At 41.4% G+C, this 20693-nt stretch overlaps 1 protein-coding gene across 1 annotated transcript in view; it reads left to right on the forward strand.

Annotated features, from left to right (window-relative positions):
- LOC125450677 (fibrillin-2) overlaps positions 1-20693 on the forward strand; it is a 343642-nt gene that overhangs the window by 241656 nt on the left and 81293 nt on the right. The window contains exons 35-41 of the mRNA XM_059642692.1: positions 1096-1218; positions 4680-4802; positions 8568-8729; positions 11695-11763; positions 13295-13420; positions 13625-13750; positions 18276-18425. Coding sequence (XP_059498675.1) covers positions 1096-1218; positions 4680-4802; positions 8568-8729; positions 11695-11763; positions 13295-13420; positions 13625-13750; positions 18276-18425 — 879 coding nt within the window. The remainder of the gene's footprint in view (positions 1-1095; positions 1219-4679; positions 4803-8567; positions 8730-11694; positions 11764-13294; positions 13421-13624; positions 13751-18275; positions 18426-20693) is intronic.

The following is a 20693-nucleotide window of genomic DNA, read 5'->3' on the forward strand; positions in this document are numbered from 1 at the left end:
GGATCAATATCTTGGTGGGGAGATTTGCTAGTGCTACCTGGGAAGGTTTAAACTAGTAAGGGGATGAGGACGGGGTACAGTTTGGGTCTCACTGCTGTAGGAAAGATATTGTTAAACTTGAAAGGGTTCAGAAAAGGTTTACAAAGATGTTGCCGTGGTTGGAGGGATTGAGTTATAAGGAGAGGCTGAATAGGCTGGGGCTATTTTCCCTGGAGCATTGGAAGCTGAGGGGTAAGCTTATAGAGGTTTATAAAATTATGAGAGGTATGGAGAGGATGAATAGCCAAGATCTTTTTTCCCATGGTAGGGGAATCCAAAACAAGAGGACATGCGTTTAATTGTGAGAGGAGGATAGATTTAAAAGGGACCTGAGGGGCAAAGTTTTCCCACAGAAAGTGGCGTGTGAATGGACCAAATTGCCAGTGGAGGTGGGCACAATTACGTCATTTAAAAGGCGTCTGGATGGGTACAGGAATTGAAAGAGTTTAGAAGGATATGGGCCAAATGCTGGCAGATGGGACTAGATCAGTTTAGGATATCTGGTCAACATCAAGTTGGACCGAAGGGTCTGTGTCCATGCTGTAGGACCCCAAGACTCAACGACTCTTAGATGCACTCTGAGAATTATGTACATAATGCACCATTGAGTGAATGCTATTTTGTTGAAGTTCCTGTTGGCTACATAGGTTTAAAAAAATGATACCGCACCATTTCTTCAATGGATAAACTTCCCAACTTTTCCCTTAAGTCTTAAATGGCAACATCAGAATCTTGCCATTGAGCAGCAGCTACCTTACTTTCTTGCATTTATGTTTCATTAAAACCCCAGTCGTCTTATTTACTTATTTACTTCTTGTCTTTCACCCAGAAACCAGGTGCTGCAAATTCCTCATGTAATTCAGTGAGGGTACCTGATAGCTGTAGCTCACTAAATGCTTATCTGGTCATCACCTAACTACTTCTTCAGAACTACACCCCTGTGTGATCTTTCTGGGTATTACCAGAGCACTTTAGAAGATGCAATAAAATTCCATCCAAAACATTCAGAGTTTTTGTACATCATGTTTAAATGAGCACTGTCTGTTTCCCTTGTAGATATCGATGAATGTTCATTTCAGAACATCTGTGTGTTTGGCACCTGCCAGAATTTGCCAGGAATGTTCAGGTGTGTCTGTGATGAGGGCTATGAACTTGACAGAAGTGGAGGCAACTGTACAGGTAGGAACACAGCAGTTACAGAGCTCACTTACAAACAGAACATGTTTCATTTATTTGTCGAGATATTCACGTTTTCTCAAAATATCAATGTAATGTAAAAAGGCGCAGAAATTGCACTGTACAGTGTAGAGGTCAAATACTTTTTCATTTGTCCACTATTTTTACCTTTTATGTAAGCATCTATCCAGTAAGATACGAAGAACAATTGTTATGATATTAAAATATTAGGTTTTCTTAAAAATGATAAATATATAGAAATTGATGAAGCAGTTTTTCTCAGATTGGATTACATAAGTAAGGTCCTCTACATTTCTTAGCATGACACAGAATGTCAGCCAAGCAAGCCTCTTTTAATATGCAGTAATGAAATTCTCATTGCTAAAATAATACCCATTTGTTTGAACATGAACAAGTTTTATCAATTTAACAAAAAGGTAAACAGTTTGACTCCTGAAAGATTATTTCCAATTACAATGTGATTGTAAAACTTTGCTGTAGTTACTCTCACTGCCTTACATATGTTATATAGATTTATCTGTTATTTCTCACTAAAATCGGGGATCATAGTCACAAAATTTTGGCTATAGACCATCATGTGACTAAACAGGATTATTCTTGATGAGCCGATCTTTGGGCACTTGGTGAGGATATCCTACATGGTAGTGAGATCTAATTGCAGGATCTGCTTCATTTTCCTTCCTACTCTACCACCAATCTGCATCGTCATCAAGAGATTAAGAAATACAAAATGCGACACATGTTGATGGCACTATTGTTGTGATACATTACTTACAATCTTTTTAAAACAAATTCATAATACTATATTAAAAAGTATGTTGTAGGAGCTTTGGTTTTATGAAATAGTGGTACAGAACTAACATATAAGTCTGCAGAAGGAGTCCATTCAGCCCATCGTGTCTACACCAACTTCCAAATGAGCATCATGACTTGATGCAATTCTCCTTTCCCCGTAACCCTGCATATTACTTCCACTTCCTAATCACCTTGTACCCTCTTAAATGACTTGATTAAACCCAACTCCACCAGATGATGCATTCCAGTTCCAGACCATTTGCTGTATAAAAGTTTTGATTTGCTTTTTCACTCAAATTACATTTGCTTCTTTTGCAATCCAATGTGATTACCTTCTTTGGAAATGTCTGGGTCAGTATTATGAACCTTCCTTGAGATTGGTTTCAGTGGCATCTCTCAGTAAGCATCAGTTTTTTTTCAGATAATCAGAGCTGTAGATTCAAAACATAAGGACAGCATATATCCTGCCTAAGTACCTTCACTCATAAAGGTGGAGAGAGGTGAAGTTTATGCCTCTGATTATATGTAAGCACTATGTCTTAATAACATCTACAGTTCTCAATGAAGTTCTGTACACAAATAGGGAATTGCCCAAAGAAGAGCTAATCAGTATTTTTTTAAAGATGTAGCTCTGGGTCCTTGATTTTTTTTTTCATTCAATAGATGTATTAATGTTAAGAGAAGGAGTAAATGATTTTTTTTAATATTGAGGATTATCTCAACTACTGTAGTGCAATTTGTCCTGGCTCTCAAAATGTGAGCCGAGTTTTCAGAACAGGTTATTGGATGTAATCTGTCCTGAAGCCTCCTCAATAGAAGTTTTTAATAAAAATATTTTTTGTTCAGTTTTATAGTCATAGAGCAACAACCAGGCAGGAAAAAAATTGTTAAGAAAGAGATGCGTAATTGTAATCTTTTGCATTTAACACAACCTGGTAGATTATGTATTTTACTGAGTGTCTTCTCGTCTAGCATTTCAAATGTCATTGGAAGATTGAGAGGTAATCTAATCAGTATGTTCAAAAGAACAAATCAGTAGACACAGGAAAAAAAATCTTCTAGCCAAGGAATCTGGGTAACGGAACATAACCTCAGCAAAAATGGAAAACCATGCCATTTAGGAGTGAAATCCAGAAAGTACTTTTCTACAGAAAGGGTGATGAGAATCTCTTGTATTTTTCAAAAAGTCAGTTAATTGAGATTTTTGCTGGAAAGCAATTTAATTTGAGGGATGGAACATGCTCAAGGGGGCAATATGGTCCACTGCTGTTCTTATGTAATCGTTCCTGTTTAGCTTTTGACGGAAACTGATATTGCAATGATCATGCAACACTAAAGACCTGGCACGGAGATGATACCACACATCAAATGATCTAACCCCAGTAAGAGATCACAAACAGTAAATACTGACAGGGTATTTTACTGAAGGAGAAAGACAGCATCAAATCCAAACCTGATGCTCTCCCCAGCTCACACCCACACAAAGAGCATTTTAGTGAGAGAAGACAAAGCAGCCTACTCGATTGGCACCACATCCACAAGCACCCACTCTTTCCATCAACAAAACTCAATAGCAACAGTGTGTACTATCCACAAAATGCGCTGCAGAAATTCACCAAAGATCCTGGGACAGTACCTTCCAAACCCGCGACCACTACCATTTAGTAAGACAAGATCTACAGTTACATGGGAACACCACCACTTGCAAGTTCCCCTCCAAACCACTCACCACCCTGACTTGGAAATATATTACCATTCCTTCACTATTGCTGGCTCAAAATCCTGGAATTCCATTGTAAAAACTATTGTGAGTGTATCTACCATTGGGACTGCATTCGTTCAAAATGGCACCAGTGTCGTCTTGAGCGCAATTAGAGATGGACAATAAATACTGACCTGGCCAACCTCTTGAATGAATAAGAAAGAGTTATTGAAGAGCAGTGACTAACAATCCTGGCTCCATTTCACGTTCCTAATCCAGAGACACTGTGCTGACCAGAGCATTATTACTGCTACCCGCGACTGCCTAATAAATTTGGTTTTGGTTTCATTGCCTATATCAGTTCACTCATCAGAGGAATCAGATTAAGACTTTATTCGACACAATATCACTGAAATCTTTTGATTAGCACTGTTTGTACCTCGGGAGTACTTCCAAGAATTGCAAAAGCATCAATGATCTACAGTCCAATACTACAGCTATGTAATTAATTTTAGGCATAATAATTTTTTTTAACTATAGAAGGGTCAGCATTTATTAATTACAAACACAAGTGTAGAATACAAAGTTTCTGGAGATTGAAATTTGATTTTATTTTAATCTGTTTTATTTCTAAAAGAGGAGTTTCACTCCCATGTGAGTTCTGTAGATCTGAGGACCTTCTCTGAGCATTTCCGAAATCAAGCTGCTATGGAGTTCTAAGTTCAACTGTCAATTGGCCTTTGTTTAAATTTCTTGATAATTTCTTGAAATATAAAGATGGTAGATAGCTGTATTTATTTTTAAAACCTTTGAAGATTGCCTTCAGGGGATTTGACTGTTATTGCTGCCCACTTACTGCAGAGTAATTACTTCTCTGAAACTGGAACTGTTTTATCTCATAAAGCCAACAAAGCGCTGAAATGAGATATTTTGTTTCAACTTGCAGATGTCAATGAGTGTGCTGATCCAGTCAACTGTATCAATGGATTATGTGTCAATACACCAGGCGATTACCTGTGTAACTGTCCTGCTGATTTTGAGCTTAATCCGACAGGAATTGGATGCGTTGGTGAGTCATTAATTTAAGCAGCCATGTATGAAAGCTTGAGGACTGGTTTCTGTCGACACATAACATATTGAAATTTCTTGTGTGAAAATTCTTTGTAATTGAATCTAAATATGTTTCTGAAAGAATTCCAGAAATAATGACACAAATCTCCTTACGTGATTCAGGACTGTGATAATCAATGTTCCCAAATGGCAGGAATCTCTACAATTTTGTTAAAAAAAACCTAAAATTATTGAAAAATAAATCTGTGCTATTGGATTTTCTTTAAATATTGATAGGGTCATGCAGCACAGAAACAGACCATTCAGCCCAAATTGTCCATGCTGACCACATTTCCTAAGCTAAACTAGTCCCTATTTGCCTAAAATAGATAATGGGAACTGCAGATGCTGGAGAATCCGAGATAACAAAGTGAGGAGCTGGATGAACACAGCAGGCCATGCAACATCTTAGGAGCACAAAAAGATGCTGCTTGGCCTGCTGTGTTCATCCAGCTCCTCATTTTGTTATCTCCCATTTGCCTACATTTGACCCATTTCCCTCTAAACCTTTTCTATTAATGTACCTGCCCCAGATGCCTTTTAAATGCTGTAATTGGTCCCGCTCCTACTACTTCCTATGACGACTCATTCCTTAGAGGCACCATCCTCTGTGTGAAAACGTTATCCCCTTAGAGCCCTTTTAAATCTTTCCCCTCACACCTTAAACTTATGCCCTCTAATTTTGGATCCCCTACCCGGGGTTCTGACTGAAATGCTAACTCTGTTTCTCCCTCTACTGTTGCTGCCAGACCTGCTGAATTTCTCCTGCAATTTCTAAGTCACATCACTTCAATTCATCTCATAATTTTTTTTAGCTATTGTCTATTCTGAACAACATTTGTTACACGGAGGAACCATTTGTTATTTAGCTCTGAATGCCTACCTTGGCTATTCAACTTATCTCTAACTCTCAGCCTCCAATTAATAACAGAGCTTAATATATTTGCAGTAGTCTCTTGGTTACTTAAGCTCTTTCACTGTTATATATTGAACAAGTGGTTAGAAAACACCTGGAAACTATTCCTTTTTTTGTGACATAACACAAATATCACAATTCAGAGACATCAATAATAAGTTCCATTCACAAACCTCCTAGTGTCACCGAGATACCACTGTTCATTCAGGAAATTCCTCAGAGTTGTACCTGCTGTTCTAGGATCACTACTCGAAAATGCAATGGTGACCCAATATAGTTACACATTTGAAGTTTCCAGCACAGTTTTGGTGAAGTAAAGAATCGGGAAAACTGTGAGGACTTTCAGGATCATAATATCTGCTGCACAACTGGCTTCCAAGCAAAATAATTGTTTTTCCTACTTCCTTATCTCCCCCAATTGTTTTCATCCTTCTCTGGATAAAGATCTCTCTTTTGCTATGATATAAGTCATTTATACCAATCTCCCTTTGATTCCTTGCCCAAATGGCTATTTTCTTTTACATGTGACACTCGATAGTAGTTTATTTGGCTGTTGGAACATTACAATGGGCTCATATTCTATTCTCACAGTTGTACAGCAGAGTGCAGTTTTCACTGGTGACTCACAGATTAATGAATAGGAACGGGAGCTCTGATATGGCTTTCCCTTGCCTGACCCTGAGGTAGTGAGGCCAATTGTAATCCCCCACCTTGTTACTGTAAGTTGGATCAGATACATCAGTGTTGATGAGGGAATCAAAATCAGGCTCTTTGGGTCTGTATAGCTCAAGACACCGCTATTTTTCTTCCCAAATGTATCATAGAATGAGTCCAACCAGCAGTAAATGGTGTATCAAAAGGTGACCAAGAAGGATTAATAACTGTCTTATGCAACATTTAGAATTGCCAAACAGCCTTTTCAAAATTCCAGAGATAGTAGGAATTGCAGATGATCGCCTCATCTCACCTCCTTGACTTGTCCGTTCTGCCTGGACTGACCTTTCTCCTCCTTACCTCCCCACCTACACTCACCTTTACTAGCTCCATCCCCGCCTCTTTGACCAGCTGTCTCCTCTCCACCTATCTTCTCCTCTATCTATCTTCAATCCGCCTCTCCGTCTCACCCTATTTATTTCAGAACCCCCTTCCCCTCACCCATTACTGAAGAAGGGTCTGAACCCAAAGTGTCAGCTTTCCTGCTCCTACAATGCTGCTTGACCTGCTGTGTTCATCCAGCTCTACACCTTGTTATGTCTGTTTTTTCAAAATTCCAGTTGTGTTTGCTTGCATGATTCCTCCAAGAAACAGTTAGCAGCAGGACCATAATTTTGATAATCTCTAACCAATTTCTATTAATTCTGTGTGAGCAAAAACTGTAACTGCTGCAGCTGATTTTTTTAAAGTTTCTTTGAAACATGGATCAAATTTTTTTTTCAGCCTGGCTGGCACGGTTGCTCAGTGCTTAGCACTGCTGCCACACAGATCCAGAGACCCAGGTTCAATTTCACCCTCAGGTCACTGTTTGTGTGGAGTTTGCACATTCTTCCCATGTTGGGCCGAAACTGCGGGGATTCTATTATCTATTTTATGAAGAGATTTCATAGAACAGAATCCCTACAGTGTGGAACAGGCCCTTCGGCCCAACAAGTCCACACCGAACCTCAGTGCATCCCATCCAGACTGTCCCCCTATAACCCACCTAATCTACACCTCCTTGAACACCATGGGCAATTTAGCATGGCCAATCCACCTAGCCGGCTCATCTTTGGACTGTGGGAGGAAACCGGAGCACCCGGACAAAACCCACGCAGACACGGGGAGAATGTGCAAACTCCACACAGGTGGTTGCCCGAGGCTGGAATTGAACCTGGGTCCCTGGAGCTGTGAGGCAGCAGTGCTAACCACTGGGCCACCGTGCCACCCAGACTGGAAAAATTTTAGAGCCGTGTTGCAGAGAAGCTTTAAAAAAATCAGCTGCAGCAGTTATAGTTACTGTATTTGTTCACACAGAATTAATAGAAATTGGTTAGGGATTTGTTATAATTCAATTGTTACATTGGTGAAGTCCAAAAATTACGTGACCACAACTTAGTTTTATTGTATCTTTGTTCATTAATTGAGGTTCTTAAGAAAATATTCAAGCCTGAGTAACATCAATGTAATAAAATAACGAACTATGAATGCTGGAAATCTGAAAGAGAGGCAGGAATTGCTAGAGAAACTCTGCAGGTCTGGCAGCATCTGTGGGGAGAAAGCAGAGTTAACATTTTAGGTCCAGTGGCCCTTCTGATCAAAGTAAGTGTCTCTGGATCCGAAACATTAATTCAGTTTCTCCCTCCGTAGATGCTGCCAGACCTGCAGAATTTCTCCAACAATTTCTAAAGTCACATCACCTCAATTCATCTCATAATTATTGTTTTAACAATTGATTATTCTGAATAACATCTGTTACTGGAAGAATTATTTATGTCTCGCTCTGAACGCCTTAAAAAATAGATTTAACTCCATTGATACACATATCAGGGAGTTGATGCAGCGGGTTTAATAGTGTTCCATTTTTAGGGAGATTAATTTTAATAACTGGAAGATTGTGAACACATTGAAGAAGTTGTGCTGATCCATTTGACTAATTCCCTAAACTTCATTTGTATAATTTAAAACCCCATGCCAAGGATCTGCTGTGTTAAAATTTGCTATGTAGTGTGCCGTCGATCAAAGCGTAATAAATGAGGTAATAAATGTGTTAATAATAAATTTTACATGATGCAAAAGTTTTTTCAAAGTTATTCTTGTATTTGTTTGTTGTAGATACTCGTGTTGGGAACTGCTTCTTGGAATATGGCCAACGAGGTGATGGAGGCCTCTCGTGCAGTGTGGACATTGGCGTTGGGGTCACCCGCGCCTCTTGCTGTTGTTCTCTGGGAAGTGCCTGGGGTAACCCTTGTGAAATTTGCCCTGATGTCAATACAAGTATGTACACACTTTAAAAATGCACTTACAAATGTAATAAAGATGGAAAGTAAACAGTGGCCCCACAAAAGTAGAGATAGACCCTATAATAAAGAATAAGAAAATGGCAGAGGATTTAAACAAATGTATTTTATCTGTCTTCACATAAACAATGTGCTGGAAACCTTATTGGATTTTTGAGATGGTAACAAAGGGAGTCGACGCATGGCAGGGCAGTAGTTGTTTCTTGATTTTTAAAAGGACTTCAACGACGTGTCACATAATAGATTAATGAACAAGGTCAGTGAATGTAGAACTAGGGGACAGTGGCCAAATAGCTTGTTGGCTGGTTTCCAAACCAAAAGTGGAGAGTGCAAGGGAAGTGTACTTATTCAGAGATTGGCATCCAACAAGGGTCAGTGCGAGACCTACAGCTAGTCACGTTTTACATTAATGAGACAGACCAATAATAAACACCAAGAAAGCCTGCTTTGAATTACAGGAAGACAAACTAAATTCCCAGGAAAATTATTGACAAACTAAGGTCAATACAGATAAAAATGATGTTGTGTATTTTGGAAGGAAGAATGGGAAGGTCACATTATTTGGAAATGCAAGTTTCACTGTGGTAGAGGAACAAGGCGATCTGGGAGTATAAATACTTCAATTACTGAAAGTTGCATGGACAGATTAGCAAAGGCCATGAAAAAATATGGCAAACAAAGCAGGAGGCTTTCTTTCTAGATGAAAAGCTACGCTAAGCCTCTTTTGAACCTTGGTTAGGCCACTTTTTGGATCGGATTGCGTGCTCCACTGCCATCAGATTTGAAACAGAAAGAGGGTGGCTCATATTCTCCCTCCGCCTATCTACCTGTCACTCAGCAGTCTAAACTTCAACCCGGAATCAGGAAGGTGTAATCCCGACCTATTGAGGCCCTTCAGTGGCTGGCTAGTGGCTGCCAAAAGGCCTTACCCCACTCCCAGCTGCATTTGATCGGTGCCTGGGGAGGACCAGCAACTTTATTTGTACCCTGACCTTGGACTAATCTGGGTTGCTGTGAAGGCTGAGTCTATTAGTAGTTGTAGCAGACTCAGATCACAGAGCTGCCAACCATCCACTCAGTGTCCTCCTACCAAATCAGGCATTAAATTGCCTACGCAGTAGTGATCAAGCTCATCAGTTGGCTGTCAGTCCACTGTTCAGCTGGAGTCAGTAGGGTGAGCGTATGTTAGAGTAGGGACCACAGCAACCCTTAAAATCCTGTCCTTAGAGTCCTCCATGTGATTGTGGTCACCATACCATAGACAGGATCCAGATCAACTGAGGCGGGCTCTGGGAGGCTTAACAAGGATAATCTCAGAAGTAAAATAAATAATTGCAAATGCTAGAAATCTGAACGAAAAACAGAAATTGCTGGAGACACTCAGCAGGTCTGACAGCTACAGTGGACCAGATAGAAATAAATCAAAAATACATTTATGTGATTAAATTTGTCTTTAAAATAAAACAAACAGCTGCAGAAGCTGGAGACTTGAAACAAAGACAGGGAGAGCTGCTTTATCAGTTTACCATTTCCAGCTGCTTTCAGTTCTGAAGAAGGGTCGCTGGACTCGAAACATGAACTCTGACTCTCTCCACTGAAGCTGCCGGACCTGCTGAGTTTCTCCAGCACTTTAAATCCATATTTAAATTAGTTACCAGGAATTATAATTAACTCAAAGTGAAACTCCAGAGTTCAGTAGTGTTAAAATTAGCCATACAACCAAGAGCCTGGAGATTGATGTTTCACATTCTAGATGTGAGTTTTCTCGCTGAGCTGGAAGGTTAGTTTTCAGACGTTTCGTCACCATTCTAGGTAACATCATCAGTGAGCCTCTGACGAAGTGCTGCTGTTATGTCCCACTTTCTATTTATCTGGTTAGGTTTCCTTGGGTTGGTGATGTCATTTCCTGCGTTGGAAATCACCAACCCAAGGAAACCTAACCAGATAAATAGAAAGCGGGACATAACACCAGCGCTTCGTCAGAGGCTCACTGATGATGTTACCTAGAATGGTGACGAAACGTCTGAAAACTAACCTTCCAGCTCAGCGAACAAACTCACACCCAGAACCTCAACCTGAGCTACAAATCTTCTCAAAACTCGCTTTCACATTCTAATTGGATATCAAAGATCTTGAGGGATACAACAGCTGTACATCATTATGGAACAGTGTTCCAATCTGACATGGCAGAGTTGAAATCATCTTGTACAGTAGTTGTAATGTTTGAAAATATTTGTCTGCTATCTAAAAAAGGTGTACGCCCATCAGACCCCAGAAATTCCTACGATACCTTTTAAAATATCATTTCATATAAAATTAACTTGTTACTAACATGAGATAATGGGAACTGCAGATGCTGGAGAATTCCAAGATAATAAAATGTGAGGCTGGATGAACACAGCAGGCCAAGCAGCATCTCAGGAGCACAAAAGCTGACGTTTCGGGCCTAGACCCTTCATCAGAGCCCGGAGGGAGGAGGGTAACTTCTTCAGGTTAGGCATCCCTGGAAGAGGCTTCGCAGTGAGGTTAAAATAGTATCAGAGATAATGGGAACTGCAGATGCTGGAGAATTCCAAGATAATAAAATGTGAGGCTGGATGAACACAGCAGGCCAAGCAGCATCTCAGGAGCACAAAAGCTGACGTTTTGGGCCTAGACCCTTCATCGGGTCTAGGCCCGAAACGTCAGCTTTTGTGCTCCTGAGATGCTGCTTGGCCTGCTGTGTTCATCCAGCCTCACATTTTATTATCTTGTTACTAACATGAAATGATTTCACCTTTGGATTTATGAAAATTAACCACAATATTTTGATCTATTGTACTCTAAAACACTCAGCTTGGATTACATATAACCACAAAGCAAGACAGGAAATTATCCTGAGTTCACTTTAACCTTTCCCCAAATTTTACAACATTTAATGTCTGTGTTATTTATATTCACAGCTGAATACAAGACACTTTGTCCAGGGGGTGAAGGATTTAGACCCAATCCCATCACTGTCATCTTAGAAGGTAAGTAATGTGGACATGTTTAGTCCTTTATTCCCCACACCCTCAGTGACTTTCCCATCTGTGGATCCCACCTCTGTGTTACTCTGAACTTCACAAAGTGCCAGTGTCTGAGCTGACAGCCGTACGCGTGAGACTGAGCGATGAAGTGTCCTTTTCATAATTCTCTTGCTCCACTTAAGTCTTTATCTTCCATGATAGTCCTTTGCCATGGGGCAGTTCTTGGGTAAATGAAAGGCTAAAGGTTGGGTTGAGGGAATGAAGAAAATCAAAACGTGCGTACTTACACCCTCAACAGTTTATTAATTAAAGAGATTGTGGGATAAGGAGGAACGTGAGTAGATGCATTGGGTAAGAACATAGCGCCATGCTCTGTGATTTCAGCCTTATTCATGGCCAAACCAATGATAGCTAACATTGGGCTGGGAGAATGTAATGCTCTATTCCTCCCTGCAGTTCGGTGATACCTCCAATTGTTGGCCACCTTGGCCTGTAAGAGCAAGGAGAGTGTGTCTGGAAGTCAGCTGCAGTGCATTTCAGTATTCTCTCTCCCACAGTTAATATTTATCAGTGCTTGCACAAAGACAGGTGAGAGTTTGAGGCTTTCAAGAGAGCAAAGTACTTCAGGGTAACAAATAAAAGGGACTATGTATGACTCACATTTGATAGAGTTTGATGAGAGGCTTGTGAAGGATGAGGGTTAGTGAATTCAGCAGTGTCCGATGTTAATGGACCATTTGTAACCTAATGATGTGAAGCTGGAGTCACTAACCACACGTGAAGTCATTAAACTTTTTTGCAGTGCTGTATTCAGGTTCTCAGCTTTAGAGTCCAAACATTGACCACAATAGCTGTCCGCTCCCATTGCATTCATGTCTCCATCCCACACCATCACCATCAATGCTACCTCACAATACCTTGGGCCATGCACTCTGGCCCATTGCATCATTTCCATTCTCCTACAATGCCTTTCATCATGAACATCAGACTTAGAATCATAGAATCCCCACAGAATGGAAGTAGGCCATTCAGCCCACTGAGTCCATACTGACCCACCCACCCAAACCTGCCCCTTTAACCTATCACTGTAACCCTGCACTTCCCATGGCTAATTCCCCTAGCCTGCACAGCTTTGGACTGTGGGAGGAGGCCCACACTGACACCGGAAGAATGTGCAAGCTTCACGCAGCTGGTTGCCCGAGGTTGGAATTGAACAAGCATCCATGGCATTGGGAGGCAGAAAATCAGTGAGCCACCATGCTGCCCTGAAATGCTTTGATCAAATCTGTGAGCCACTCCCAATTATGCAGTTGAAGCCTGTTCTTGAAAATGATTGTAATCTCATGCTGATAAAATTGAAAAGGTGTAGCCTCACAGCAATATGCCACCACCCATATCAAATCGAACGCAACTCCATCCACTTTCTGGCAGTGAATGATATTGGACTCTGTCAATCGAGAATGGAGTGGTGGGCACTGTTTTAGTGAGTTGATGCCCCTTGGGAATGATCCTCTGTTATTACTTGGTTTCTCAGATATTGATGAATGCCAGGAGCTGCCAGGACTGTGCCAAGGTGGAAATTGTGTCAACACTTTCGGTAGTTTTCAGTGTGAATGTCCGGCTGGCTATTACTTAAATGATGAAACCCGGATCTGTGAAGGTAAGGTATAGACGTGGCTGAAGGAATGGGGATTACTTCAAACATTTCAATAGAAAGCATAGTCTTTAAAACAAAATGCCAAAGGCAATTGATTGAAAGGGTTGGGGTAATGGGAGAGTGAGGGTAGTAACCATAGACCAATTGTTAAGTAACTGAAATAGACGTCATATTCCTATAATAAATTAATCCATTGTGCCTTCACAGACACTGATGAATGTGTCACCTACCCTGGTATCTGTGGACCTGGGACATGTTACAACACTTTGGGTAACTACACTTGCGTGTGTCCTCCAGAGTACATGCAGATCAATGGTGGGAACAACTGTATGGGTGAGTTTTAATGATCATTAATTCCTCAAAATTAGTGAATTTACCATGTGAGCCATATGAACACATGGTCTGAAAAAAAACATTCTCTTCTGCAGTTTTCTCAAGAAAATGGTGCAAAAGCCAGTGCAGAACCAAAACACACACCATTTAATGTATTGGGCTGAAGCTTTGCTATTGTAGTTCAAGGAGATAATCAGTGCTCCTGCTTGACTTTTCAGGTTCATCGTCTACTTACTCAAACACATCCAAGTGTGAAGTAATGTCTCAATTGCAGTGCCAGTTATCTGAAGCTGGATGAATGTCATCTCAGGAAGCAAAGTCAGGACAGACAGTTCTTCATGAAAGCAGTACTTCTGAACCTTCCCTAAAATATTTCTAATGCATATAATATCTTAGTTACAGCTGAAGTTTACAAGTCTGACAGTATTTAAAGATCAAACATGAGTATATAGGAAACATAAAACAACTTATCAACAAGCTTCAGTCAGAAAATCTGAGTTAAAATCTTGGTTAATATTGTATTTCTATACTGTTATAACACTTACATAGGAGAGATTTAACAAAAGGGTAAGAAGACAGAGTCTTTCCCCCAGGATGCAGGAGTCCAAAACTAGAGGGGCACGGATTTAAGGAGAGAGGGAAAAGATTAAAAAGGGACCTCAGAGGCAACTTTTTCACACAGAGGGTGATGCATGTATGAATGAGCTGCCAGAAGAAGTGGTGGAGACTGGTACAATTACAACATTTAAAAGGCATCTGGATGGGTACGTGAATAGTAAGGGCTTAGAGAGATATGAGCCAAATGCTGGCAAATGGGACTAGATTAATTTGGGATATCTAGACAGCGTGGACACGTTGGACCAAAGAGTCTGTTTCCATGCTCTACAGCTCTAAGACTCTGAATGTGTTTACTTTTCAAATTGCATGAGAAATGTGTGAGGCATTTTATTTTTGTTGTTGCATAATGTCAGACACTGTCCTCGCAAATAGGAACAATGCATCTTTATTCTCTTGAAAACGAGCTCCAAGTAGAGATAAAATTCCTCCTTGGTGTGTTGAAATAATTGAAATTAATTTTAATCCTCACCACTTGCACACACTCCACATTTACTCTGCAAGTAAAGATAACCATAACCTTTACCATTAGCATCAATTGTAGATGCATCACTTAACAACAGATCAAAGGGCCTGGTAGTCTGACTGGTCTGGTCAGTTCTTCAATAAATTTACTTCTTGTTCGTCCTCTTTGTTTATGAAATCAGGAATTTGTCTTACTAGTTTATTCACAAGGCATCAAAACTGAGCTATGAAATGAGAAAGGGAAGGAATGAAACAGCTGATCAAAACTCATTGTGAAGTATAATCCTAATCAGCCTGTTCAGAGATGTAATTGCACACCACTGGAGCAGGTGGGACTAGAACCCAGGTCTCCTAGTTCAGAAGTAAGCACACTACTACTGTGTTGTACAGGTCTTCTGTCTATAAATATATATTTTTCTTGTCTTCTTAAAGAAGTGCTCTTACACACAATTAATTTGTATTTTTCCTATCACCAAATCATCCATGGCATTTTTTCATCTGCTAAGTACCACCATGAAATCACCCATGTTTCCAATTGAGTAATTTACATCCAAGCCCATTAAGAGTGAGACCACCACAGTTGAGAGGTAGCGAGAAGGAGAAGGACCTAAACTAAAACATAGTTCAAAGGAGAGTTAAAGCATTGCATCCCCTGCAGTCCTCACCTCTCTGTAAAGGTATTGAGAGCACTGATGGATACCTCATGTTTCCTATCCAATGATACTTGGGCATGAATGTAACTGAGGAAGCTGGGCAGGCAATGAGCAGAGACAATCCCCTCCATGGCCCTCTGCCTGGACCTGTTTATAGCAAGACTGACCCAGGAGCAGCCCCATGGGGGAGATCACAACCAAAACCAGTACACACATGGTCCATGGACTCCACAGTGCTGCTAAAGTAATCAGCCAGGCTGGGAGTCCATGAACCGCTGCAATCTGTGATTATATGGGGCAGCTACATGCAACACATTCTGTCCCAGATCCCCCGCAAGGGCACGTTGGAGGACTCCCACATAGATGATCCTCCAGTGGGGATCCCCACCACCCAGCAGCAGTAGCACATCAGGATGTAACTGGGCAGTGGCCGCCAGAGTTGAGGTGGATGGTGTACAGCAGCAACTGTACAAGAATCACCTCTGTGGCTGGTGGAAGCACAGAGGGCATTGCCATGAGGCACCTCATGCTCCAGAGTGCAGGCTCCTAATGGAGGTTCAGGATCCTGGGGCCAGTGTGAAATTCCATCCCAGCAGGGAGACACGCAGAAGGGGATTCCACCATACAGCCGAGCATCGTCCAGCTGGTGGAGAATGTCGAGTCCAAGCATCAGCCATGAGGTGGCCATCCACTGTCTCCCTGCCGACCGGTTCCTGTGGCAACCTCCATCCCCGTCCTCCCCCAGCCAACAGCCACCAGACCTTGCTACCCAGCACCATCTCCACTGTGGCCACGCCCTTTGCCTTGCCAGCCACTCGAACCAGCAATGGTGAAGGTGCAGCTTCCAGAGCAGTGGAACTCTTAACAACAGCTGCTTTTCCTGATGGTGGGAAAACCTGGTGCGAGTTGATCGTGTTTGTGACAAACCCAGAAGCAAGGATCAATGGGACCAGGTGGTATCACAGCATGGAAGCCACCAGCTGGTTTCTGACCAGCGCTCAGCCCCTGTACGGTAACACTGGGAGCACTCCTGTCCAGCAGCCGTCTACGTAGGTGAGTGTCTTTTGTGGGAGAAGAAGAAGAGAGCTGGGCAGGTCTGGGTTGTGCTTCATTGTCCGTGGATAGAGATTGATCACCCAATCAACTGACTGAGAAGCTTTGGCCTTCAGCTCCTGCCAGTTTCCAAACAACTCCCCGCCTCCTGCCGACGGCCAGGATTCCTCAGCCTGGCTGTGGTAAGACCCAGATGGAGATGGGTGGCACTCCAGCTAAACACCATAATTCCTCTGGCTAGGAATCCACCTACAGTGGAGCGACCAGGAGTCTGGAATGTTTGGCCTAATTGTTTCTAGTAGAAGCCACAGCCACTTAGACTGCTGCGTGTTTGTGCACCTTCTGTAGATCAGCAGTGTTGGTCAACATGAGAAGCACGGCATCGGCCTACGCTGATAAAATGAATTAAGAGAAACTCCTCTCAGTATTAGATTTAGTTCAGATATTTCCTAACTTACCTGTTCAGAGACATTATTACACCCCTCTGGAGCAGGTGGGACTTGAACTCATGCCTCCCGGTCCAGAGGTATGGACAGTAGCAGTGCACCAAGAAACCTTCGATGTGAATTCATTTTTTTTAATATATCCAAAAGTGCTCTGACACACAACAGAGATTTTTTTTCCATCACCAAATCGCCAGTGGAATTTTTTTTCATTTATTAACTGCCATGAGGAAATCACCATGTTTCTGACTGAATGGTTTTAGATGCAGAGCCAGTCAAAGGAGCTGTAGACGACCTAAAAGTGAGGCAGAGAGGGAGGGAGTGAATTCATTCACTGTGAATTTGTCGGCTGCTGTTTAATCCTTAGTACCTCAATATTGTTGCATTTCAATTTGTCATAAATCTGTGAAGGGTTCTGTAGTGCGGCGGTAGTGTCCCTACCTCTGAACCAGGAGACCTGGGTTTGAGTCCTACCTACTCTAGCCAAATGCAATAACAGGCTGCTTTAAAGTTATAGATATATTCCAGAATCCGTTAGCCAGCTCCAGTTCTGTATTAGAATGACAAAGTGGGAATTCCTAACATTTGAGTTCAAACCTAAGAGACTTAGCACTGAAATCAGAATGGAAATATTCGACTCACAGTATGGGGAGGCGACAGCCTAGTGGTATTATCGCTAGACTGTTAATCCAGAGACCTAGGTAATGTTCTGGGGACCTGGGTTCAAATCCCACAACGACAGATGGTGGGATTTGAACTCAATAAAAATTTGATTGCTGATTGTCGGGGGAAAACTCATCTAGTTCACTAATGTCCTTTAGGAAAAGAAATTTCCATCTTTACCTGGTCTAGCCTACATGTGACTCCAGACTCCAGTTGGCTCTTAACTGCCCTCTTGGCAATTAGGGCCGGGCAATAACTGCTGGCCTAGCCAATGATGCCCTCATCCCATGAATGAATTAAAAAATATTCAACCAGATACAGCTTTATAGTGGATAAATCACTTTAGTATTCACAGGAAGTGACAGGAAACTATATCACTTACCCTATAATCAGAGCTCTCAAAGAAACTTGTACTTGTCTTGGAATTTTCAGATATATTAACATTCATAAATGTTGGCAGGAAGTGATTGAATGTCTGGCCAAAAAGTACAAATAAATTGGTATGTATTGATGTAAAGTCCAACCTAAATGTTCTACCATCAACAGACAGCCAACAAGTATAAGATCAGAAATATTTCAACTGATATTTAGATATGATGCCAGACTTTCATACCATTTTTAAATTTTTTCCAGACATGAGAAAGAGCTTATGCTATCGACACTACAACGGGACCTGTGAGAATGAGCTGTCCTTCAACTTAACCAAAAAAATGTGCTGTTGTTCTTACAATGTCGGTAAAGGCTGGAATAAACCTTGTGAACCTTGCCCAACACCTGCTACATGTGAGTGTATAACTACTCTTACCCACTTGGTTAGCACACTTAGTTACTCGCTAAATAAACGAAAGTAAAACATTCGGTCAAAAGTGTGTCTTTTTTTAATATAGGCTTAAACACACAGCAGGCCATTCATGTAGGTTCTATATAGGCAAATTATTTAGCTCAGTTGGCTGGATAGTTAGTTTGTGATATGGAGTGATGCCAATAGTGTGGGTTCAATTTCCACACCAGTTGAGGTTACTGTGATGAACTATCCTCCTCAATCTGTCCCATTGCCCAAGGTGTGATGACCCACAGGTTAAACCACCACCAGTCATTTCTCTTTCACAAGAGAAACTGCTGAAAAGCCCAGTAGGAAAATGGTGACTGTACCTTTTGGACAAATTCTTAAGGAATTAGATCTTTAATCCATGCCCTCCCTTATATTGCCAACAAGTACTGAAGACTACAGACAATCTTGATGGAGTTACAGAAGCAAAAAAAAACAAAGTTGGTGTTCTCCATTTGAGCTAATAGAAAAAGAAGTTACTGATAAGGCAAAGCATAATTATTTTGTAGACAGTAGAGTCTCAGTTATGTCTCAGAGAGAAATAAGAAGTTTTTTTTGCACAAAAATGACAGATTGGGCTCATGCTTCAAGCAGTCCAGCTGTCAAGATGTAATTTGAAATGAATGGTGTTGCTGGTATTTCAATGGATAACTACGGTCTTAGTTATTTATTTCCTTCATGCGTCTATGACTATTAACACCTGTCAGCTACATCCTCAAATTAGCACCGTCTTCAATAGAAACCCAATACATCAACACATAAAGAGAATTCTGCAAACATTACAGAGTATGAACTTAATTAAATGTGTTCACTTTCCATTTTGATCAAAGTGTACTGAATTAATCAAAATGAATTAAACATTTACACAGAACAGCTCTTTTTTGGCCAACAGTACTGGCTTTAACCAATATCATTAGATTTGCTCGTTCTTGTTTTGATCAGTATATAACTCGGAAAGGAACTTACACAAAATACAGTGCTCAATAGTCAATAGGGGCACATCTTAAACAAACTCACTTACATTTTATTAACTAAGTACTTTGTATTTCCCTTCCATTGTCGAAGCTTCTTTGAAGCCAAGAAACTTAATCCTCCATACAACACAAAAAGTAGCCTTCTTATAGAACATAGAACATAGAACATAGAACAGTACAGCACAGAACAGGCCCTTCAGCCCACAATGTTGTGCCGACCATTGATCCTCATGGATGCACCCTCAAATTTCTGTGACCATATGCATGTCCAGCAGTCTCTTAAATGACCCCAATGACCTTGCTTCCACAACTGCTGCTGGCAACGCATTCCATGCTCTCACAACTCTCTGCGTAAAGAACCTGCCTCTGACATCCCCTCTATACTTTCCACCAACCAGCTTAAAACTATGACCCCTCGTGCTAGCCATTTCTGCCCTGGGAAATAGTCTCTGGCTATCGACTCTATCTATGCCTCTCATTATCTTGTATACCTCAATTAGGTCCCCTCTCCTCCTCCTTTTCTCCAATGAAAAGAGACCGAGCTCAGTCAACCTCTCTTCATAAGATAAGCCCTCCAGTCCAGGCAGCATCCTGGTAAACCTCCTCTGAACCCTCTCCAAAGCATCCACATCTTTCCTATAATAGGGCGCCCAGAACTGGACGCAGTATTCCAAGTGCGGTCTAACCAAAGTTTTATAGAGCTGCAACAAGATCTCACGACTCTTAAACTCAATCCCCCTGTAAATGAAAGCCAAAACACCATATGCTTTCTTAACAACCCTGTCCACTTGGGTGGCCATTTTAAGGGATCTATGTATCTGCACACCAAGATCCCTCTGTTCCTCCACGCTGCCAAGAATCCTATCCTTAATCCTGTACTCAGCTTTCAAATTCGACCTTCCAAAATGCATCACCTCGCATTTATCCAGGTTGAACTCCATCTGCCACCTCTCAGCCCATCTCTGCATCCTGTCAATGTCCCGCTGCAGCCTACAACAGCCCTCTACACTGTCAACGACACCTCCGACCTTTGTGTCGTCTGCAAACTTGCTGACCCATCCTTCAATTCCCTCGTCCAAGTCATTAATAAAAATTACAAACAGTAGAGGCCCAAGGACAGAGCCCTGTGGAACCCCACTCACCACTGACTTCCAGGCAGAATATTTTCCTTCTACTACCACTCGCTGTCTTCTGTTGGCCAGCCAATTCTGTATCCAAGCAGCTAAGTTCCCCTGTATCCCATTCCTC

Source organism: Stegostoma tigrinum, chromosome 3, assembly GCF_030684315.1.
Source record: "Stegostoma tigrinum isolate sSteTig4 chromosome 3, sSteTig4.hap1, whole genome shotgun sequence".
Lineage (NCBI taxonomy): Eukaryota > Metazoa > Chordata > Chondrichthyes > Orectolobiformes > Stegostomatidae > Stegostoma > Stegostoma tigrinum.